The sequence below is a fragment of the Athene cunicularia genome, assembly GCF_003259725.1.
Source record: "Athene cunicularia isolate RWA chromosome 5 unlocalized genomic scaffold, athCun1 chr5_part1, whole genome shotgun sequence".
Lineage (NCBI taxonomy): Eukaryota > Metazoa > Chordata > Aves > Strigiformes > Strigidae > Athene > Athene cunicularia.
Window position 1 is genome coordinate 41,288,524 of NW_020799101.1, and position 7,916 is coordinate 41,296,439.

At 39.9% G+C, this 7,916-nt stretch overlaps 1 protein-coding gene across 2 annotated transcripts; it reads left to right on the plus strand.

Moving 5' to 3' along the window:
* NDUFAF1 (NADH:ubiquinone oxidoreductase complex assembly factor 1) lies at positions 1-7,859 on the plus strand. 2 transcript variants are annotated; one of them, XM_026848972.1, is made up of 5 exons: positions 1-70; positions 1,413-2,035; positions 3,916-4,101; positions 5,257-5,331; positions 7,430-7,859. In XM_026848972.1, the coding sequence occupies exons 2-5, from the start codon at positions 1,526-1,528 to the stop codon at positions 7,568-7,570; spliced, it is 912 nt and encodes a 303-aa protein (XP_026704773.1). In that variant the 5' UTR covers positions 1-70; positions 1,413-1,525; the 3' UTR covers positions 7,571-7,859. The 2 variants fall into 2 exon arrangements, with proteins under 2 accessions (XP_026704773.1, XP_026704772.1); XM_026848971.1 differs by having other exon boundaries at positions 7-2,035.
* Positions 7,860-7,916: the final 57 nt, after the last annotated feature.

The following is a 7,916-nucleotide window of genomic DNA, read 5'->3' on the forward strand; positions in this document are numbered from 1 at the left end:
TGTCGGGGCGGGCGGGCACCGGGCCCGGTTCGTGATGAAGCGCAAAGCGAACCCGTCGCTGGAAGCCGAGGTTTTGTAACTGCTGGGTGGTGGCGTGGTGCTGCCTTTAGATCGGCGCGGCATAGAGGCGAAAATCCGGGCAAAAGTAACATTTATTTCCCACTTTCTCCTTCGTGCTACTCGGAGGAGACAAGTTAGTGCTGAGCGGGGTTCACCTTGACGGGGGGCTGCAGCCGTCCTGCTGGTTACGCCCCTGGTGTGGGGCAGGCTTGCCGGCGGGGCCCAGAAATGGAGGGGGTCACTGTTCGGCTCTCGCTGCTTTCACGGCGTGTGCTTCGCCTCACTCCAGGGGGCATAGAAGTCCTGCGAGGAGGGGTTCTTTTTTAGGAACTTATCTGTCTTACTGTGGGATGGAGAAAATGGCAATTCGTTCCATGTGGGTTTAGTCCACGGTGTGTAACTTAGAGAATAATAGTAGTGAATTTTACCATGAGGAAAAGTTGGGTATGTGGCATATAGAAGATATATGTGGGATGACTGGCTCCGTTCTTAAGAGCTCAGAGAAATGATCTGATGTTGTGTTGCGATTTATTCTGTAGAAAAAAAAAATCAAAAAACTGCCAAACCAGACAACTAGTCTGACTAATTTTAAGAATCCGAGGTATTAGCCTTGTACAGAACGTTGAACGTTAAGGCTCTTCCTTATCAATTACAGAATGGCAATGTGGCATAGCTGTTCCTACCAACAGTGATGCAGAGAGAAGCAAAGACAAGATTTTCAGATTTTTTTCCAAAGCTTTATTAAAAAAACCTATTGAATTGCATTCTTACACGTTAAATTCTTTGATCTTTGCAAACCTCTCTGTAATCCTAAACCTGGTACGTTGAGGGGGCAAGGGGCTGGATGATTTCCAGAAGCAGCAGGCAGTATGGCTGCTGTAGGACGTTAAGTCTGAACAGTCTTGTCACCTGTGACTGTCAGCTGAGACTGGCATTCTGGTCCATGTGGCAGCAGGGTCTACCTGGTGTGAATTTGTGATTTTCTCATGGGGGATAATACTTATATAGATGCCATCTTTTAGAAACCTTCTTCTTGAGGTTGTTTTTGCCAGTGTTACTTATAATACCTAAACTTACTTACAGAGAAAGGGATGAACAGGAATTGCCTTTTTCTATTTTCAGTTCTATTTGAAGTATTTTACTTTGTTTTTCTTATCCGCATGGTGTTTCACATCACGGGGAGGGAGGAACACATAGGGTGGAAATCATTAGAAGTGTGATAATACTTGATGTTATTTTTTATTCCTTTTTCCAATGGCTTAGATTTCTAGTTAATATCTGGTTTAAGAATTTAACAGTTTTACAAGTACCCTATATGTAATTTTTTAAATCTTTTTTCTTTTTCATTAAAGGTGGAGATGAACTACGGTAACTAAAGTAAGAGAGCTCTGGATACTAGTTTTGTTAAATTAACTTCAAACCCGTTAATTGCCTTGCTGGAAGCAAATTCTTCAAGTTTACCATTATGGCACTGACTATTACGTGGCTGAATAGTGCTTACTTACATGGTAGATGCTGCAGGCAAAAAGTTTTGCACCCCTTACTCAGACCTCTCCTCAGTGATTCCATGTCAAAATTGTATAGCAGCTACAGGAGACCAGGGTCAAAGCCTGAGAAAAAAACATTTTGGCAAAGTATTGATTTCAGTTTTAAGAAGGGCATTGATGTCTTAAAGACTCAGCTAAGCATGCTAAAGGAGGAGACCAAAGATCACTTAATAGGACCTGGAGGCCGTCCATTTAGTCACTACCTGTTGGAACAGACAAGGGTGTTGTGGGAGTTTCGGAGCCAAGAAGATTTAAAAAAGTGGGTGATTTCCTCTGATGTAGAGATTGGAGGGAAAAGTGAAGTTTTCCTCAAAATGGGTAGGAATAACCAGACTGCTCTGCTGTATGGAATCCTCAATACAGAAGTACCTCGTGATGGGGAAACAAAATACAGTGGATATTGTAGTATGAGAGCTAAACCACCAATGGTAAGTAAAGCTTCATGTTTGCATAGCATCTGTTGTTTAATTGGAGAGCATTTTTGTGTAGTCCCCCTGCAGTTGAAACTGACCACTCTCAGGAGTATTAGATATTCCTTCAGGGATGTAATTGCTGCTCTGACCTTTGAGCTGGAAGGAACTTAAACAGCTTCTTGGATTTTGTTTTCCTTTCTTGGAATAGTATATGTTTGATCATTTATTTATGTACAAAACGGCATAATACACCCCTGTTTTCAGCCTCCTTGCAAATGAAGGATCTGTAATGAACTTTTATATCCAAAATTGGTATGATTAAAATAGGTGTGTCTCTAAATTTGAAGTTAATTGAATGTGTCGTAAGGACAAAATTTCTGAGTTTTAACTTGGCCTATTCATCAGATTTGGTTTAGGTGAATGAGCTCATCTTTTTTTCTCACAGGAACAGAAATTATGCTTTGCAATGTACTTTTTAAAGGTCTGATTCCTACTTACATCAGAAAAAGTGAGACACAAATCTTTGATAGCTCAAAATTGAGCAAAACAACCAGAAATGGATGTGCCTATTATCGATGCTGCTTGTTTCATTCCTCATTTTTAAGCACACTTAAAAGCAAAGCAACATTTTGACTCAGTGTATAAAATGTTTTATTTTTTAGTCTGTTCTATTGTTTGTGAGTTGGCACAGGTACACAGGTAAAACCTTTTCTAGGCCAGAAACTTGGAGAGCAGAGAGTAAGAGCAAGCAAAATCAATGGGCAAATGAGAGGCAGGCGAACGCTGATTAAAATGGTGACACTGGGTTGCTCAGAGGAGTGGAACAGCAAGTTGAATCTCATCTGAGTTAAATCTCCAGGACTGCTACTGACTTGTACAAATGAGACTCAGACTTTCACCTCCTAATTCTGAAGTAGTGGAGTGTATCAGTCCATCTTTATAATGCAGTTTGAAATCAGAGAGTGAAAACATAAATACAAAGGCACTTCTTTAAATAAAAAGGCTCAAAACTGGCAAAACCATAAAATTGAGTAGCCACGGGCCTTGTATTAAGGTATTGATGATCTACTCATCCTGTTAACTGTCAGATGAGTTGGTAGAAGGACAATTGATAGGTAACAGCAGTAGTGGTGCTGTGAAATCAAGGGAAAGCCTCTGAATTTTTAGCACTGATTTTTGTCTTGGTTAAAGCAATTCTGGCCAAGAATAGCCCTGATCCCTACCCCCCATCTCTCCAGGTGACCTTTGTGTAACTCTCTGAAGACTGCTGGATCTGCCTGTGTGCAAATAACACCACCAGGTCTTTCAAGATCTTTGGAAAAAAATGCAAGCAAGAATTAGACATGCTTGCAATCCATATCTTTATGCACAGTTAATGAGAAGGTGTTGGAAAACATTAAATGCTTCTAGGGCTTACGTCAGTCTAAGAGAAGTTATCACAGGAGATAAATCATCCCACTTCTTCAGTTTCTTGTAATCACCTCTGAATAACCTAGTACTTGCCACATAATATTAAACTTAACGGACTACTTTAAACTTAACAAACTACATAATTTTTCATCCATCACTATATTGTTTCTGTACTTGCCTGGCAGGGAATTTGGTTCTAGGAAGGAGGTCTGTTTGCTGGTAGTTACAAGATTGTGGTTTAGAAGTATAGCACGAGTCCTCAGAGTGGTGATACTGTGATTTGTGGGCTCTAATACAGTCCTGAAGGAAATTCAGTGAGATCAGCAACTAGTATGATGAAAGAGTAATCCAGTTTTTACTATGTCACAGTAGATACTATTTGATGACATAATGAGGGCAGTGATCAAAGCAGTAGTGCTCTGTTCTTTGTAACAGAAGTTTCCCTTTCTTAAGGAGGAATAATTTTATTTATTACTAATTTGTAGGGATCTTTTGCTAGGAAGAAGTATTACGACTGGTCAAATTTCAACAGTCTGTATTTACGTGTCCGTGGCGATGGCAGACCTTGGATGGTAAACATTTATACAGACCCTTACTTTTCTCATCAAAAGGATGATCTCTACAACTACTTCATGTTCACGCGAGGAGGCCCCTACTGGGAGGAAATAAAGGTGAATTAATGAGTCTCTCTAACAAGACTGTCTTCAGGCCTTGGCCATAGCCCTGTGGAAGGGGAATTCCTTCAACAGCCACAGTTTGTTGCTATTGCTGTCCATTCAACGGTGTTCTGTCATGTATCATACAACAGGCACGTGCCTTTGGCTTGGGAGTTCCCCAAACCGTACATCTCTGGATTGTGGGAGGGCATGCTGCATCAAGCATATAAAAGATTTGATTCACTATATGTTCACCAAAATGCCTGCTGTTAGCTATTACTGGGGTAACAGAACAGATGCGATGATGGCAGCTCAGCAGGTGTTGCCAGGAATATTTGCTGAGATAACCATTTTGTCTGTAATACAAATGGATGTAGAGTGGTGTGGGGTTCGTACCTCTGACAGGATGTGCTTAACTCCCTGTAGTCAGTCAGAGGTTCCCATGTGGTTTGTCATTTACGGCCTTTGAATCTGTGATGCAAAATAATAATTTGGAAGAAACTGGAGTTTTGGCTTTTTTCTGAGGAAACTTGGAGAGCTTTTGTAATTTGCCGATGACAACATTAAGGAGGTTTGCATGTCCTTTTGAATTGGCATGGAGTGCTTCGTACTGAGAAGAGCCCAGTGTTGTGCAGACGAGGAGTCAGGAAGATAAAGATGGGTGTGCCCTTCCTGGCTTGTGTGCTTTCCTCTTGCCCCCACCAGCCAGCCCTCCTGTTTCCTACCTGCATTTGAAGTCACATTTACCTTATTCTGAACTGCTTGGCTAAAGTCTGATGTCTCAGTATGAAATTTGCACTGTGAACTAAATACACAGCTTGGGTACAGAGGAGCTGTTGATACACACGCATGCTAGACTTGTCATTAGTTTCCATTTTATGTTGACATTATGGGAAGAAGACATTCTGGATCTGAACAGCCACCTTCCGTGCTGCAGTCTCTCATTGTGTCCTAACAGGGTGACAGTCCTGCGTGATGGCTACCAACGGCCACCACAGCACAGTGTGGGCCTGGAGCAGGCTGCGAGGGCCAGTTCTATGTATCCAACCAGTGCTGGTACCAGGTGTAGCAGAGCATCATTTCATTTGCTAATGCAGACTTTTTTTCTCCTTAAATTTTTATTTTATGTACTGGTGACACTAAAGTCTGGTTTGGTTTTGTTTCTGCCAGATTCCGTTCTCCAAATTCTTTCTCTCCAGTCGGGGAAGAGTCCAAGATGACCAACATCCTATCTGGTTAGACAAGGCAAGTTTTCTATAGGATTTATCTCTCTGAAGTTTCCTGTAAGATTATATTGTCATGATATAGATAATGTACAAACCCTTTAACGTTTGTGAATTTGAAATCAAAGGGCCTCTTCTTGTTATAAGGTACTTATTATTGTATGCTTGCCTTTGCATTTCAATTATCCTACTTTGTGATAGCAGTGTCAGTTTATTTCAAAGGAGCTCCAAAACTATTTTTAAGAGTTCTATATAACCAAGAAACAACTCACAACTTGACTTTAAAAAAACACAATAAAAATTTTTTTGATGATCAAAGTGACTAAGAAATCTAAAATGCCACTTGTCACAGTACTGCCAAAAATAATAAAAGTGTCATAAACTTTCTTCCTGACAGAAGACTGTCAGCGTTATCATATGGTGGGATTTTACTTGAGGATGTACTGTATCAGTGACCTTGATGGCGAGCAGCACACTGATGTATTTATAGGCTCTTTTTTTTTGTTTTTTTCAGGCTTTCTAGTCTAAGTATTAAGTAAATGTGTGGAGCATTTTTTATTTTATTTCTGCAAATAAGCAGATTAATTCGCTGGTTCACAGGAGGAGACATGCTGGAAAAAAATGTTTCTGTATCTTTTTTGTTCCTTTTAAATTGTGACCCTCCAGTATGTAACTGAGGGCAGCTTAATACCCAGTGACTACCAAAAAGAAAACAGTGTTAGAAATCTGTGTTTATATATTAAAAAAAGGGAAAAAATTGAGAGCAATTCAGTGATTGGAAGCATGAAAACAAACTGTTTTAAAACAGAAGTTGAGGCTGTAGAAAGGAGATATGAATGATATGGAGGAGGATCAGCTACAAGAAAAAATATGCCTTATGGAAGTTGTTTGTTATAAAAGGTCTGTGTTTAAATTCAGAAACTGAAAAATTTATTAGGATTTGGAATATACAGCCATTCAAAATGGGAAATGAAAATATAAAGTTGTATATGGAGTGTTTAAAAATATTCACTTGATCTAAGCATCCTCCACTTAATTTTCATTCCTTGTTATCTTATGCTTCATGTCACAGTAAAAATGACGCACTTGCATATAATATGAAGTGTAACTTTACAAATGTGTTTTAAGAAAACCTAAAACTGTGGGAAGTGGAGTGAAGGCAGTAAAAGAAATCTTAATCAAATGTCTTGGTCCCTCCCCTTTGTTCTGCTATTTATTTAGCGTACATTTGCAGTATAAATTTGGTCTCAGCCTACAGTTTTTCAACATTATCTGACACATACTTGGCATTAAATGATGCCTAGCTGTCCTAAAAATCATGGGTTTGGCTCAGACCTGCACTCCTAACAGGGCTTAAGGGCAGCTAAGAGTTTGAGAGGTGGCCTGCCACCGGCGGCCAACTTGTTCTGAGAACAGCTAACACTGGGGCTCTGAAAGGCAACTAGTGACACGGCAGAGCTTTCAGGCCAGCCACAGGCTCATAGGAAGTGTGCCTGAGCCACCCCAACTTTCATGGCATTTATTGCAGTTAGAATAAAAAATATTTTTTTTTTAGTTGGAAGAGTGGAGGAGAGGAATGAGGAATGTTCTTGTATTTAGGAATGTTATTCTAATTGGGAAACAGTGGCTAAGAACCATGCCCAAATATAAAACTCGGTAACAAATTTTTATGCATTTTAAAATGTGTTTTGGTGCACTTTCACACTATATTGGGTGTCTGAATTGATCGAGGAAGATTTCCTTCCATCCTTTATTACATGGTCTGCTCACAAAAGAATTGTAAGAAGCTTCATGAAAATGTGTTTGTACGCTCAGTCATGGTAAAACTGGCCCTACACAAACCTTGAAGGATAACAACTGCAGCATTGCTTTGGACTCAGGCCATGTTTACTAAAGGGTTCAATGCATTGGTAGAAAGGCAAGTGTGAGGTGGCTTCCCACTGGGGTCTGTATCAAAAATGTGATAGTGAAGTGTTCCAGCCTTAAGAAAAGCTGCTGCATTTTGAACAAATATGTTTAAAGTAGATGGCCATCACTTGTTTGTAAAATATGAAAGTAGTAGATAGTTGTGTTTGACTGTAACATTGAGTATTGTTGTAAGGTCTGTATCTCTTTGTTAGATCAGTACCCTTGGATTCACAATTGGAGATAAAGTAGATGGTCCATTCCAGCTGGAGATTGATTTTATTGGCCTGCTAAATGATAGAGCTCATACAGAGGAATTTGCCTATGAAACGTATGAAAAGAATCCTCGAGTCTAAGGTGAGCTGGTGGCCTTTGGGACATTCATCAGATGTGTGGTTGATTTTGATAAAACACTTACTGTGTGGCTTAGAATCTGGGGAAATATCAGAGTGAAGCATTGACTGTAGTAATCTGAGTGACAATGTTGGCACAGTTGAGTGGCCAAAGACAGTATCCTGGATAGATTGTATGTAACACAGATTGGACCAGAGCCTGAGAAGAGCTGTGATGTGTTCCTGCAAAGTAGTAACTGCTGACTGGGGAAACTGAAGTCCTAACCTTTACAGAAATAAAAGTATTTAATGAGCTTGATGTATTTTTTTGTACACTTTAATTTTCTACATTAGATGGTTTGTAGACAGT

Bases quoted from the DNA above. Each gene is read 5' to 3' on its own strand.
- NDUFAF1 (XM_026848972.1), top strand. From the start codon at position 1,526: ATGGCACTGACTATTACGTGGCTGAATAGTGCTTACTTACATGGTAGA. The intron at 4,102-5,256 runs GTGAATTAATGA...TGTTTCTGCCAG, and splicing joins CCTACTGGGAGGAAATAAAG to ATTCCGTTCTCCAAATTCTT. The intron at 5,332-7,429 runs GCAAGTTTTCTA...TCTCTTTGTTAG, and splicing joins ATCCTATCTGGTTAGACAAG to ATCAGTACCCTTGGATTCAC.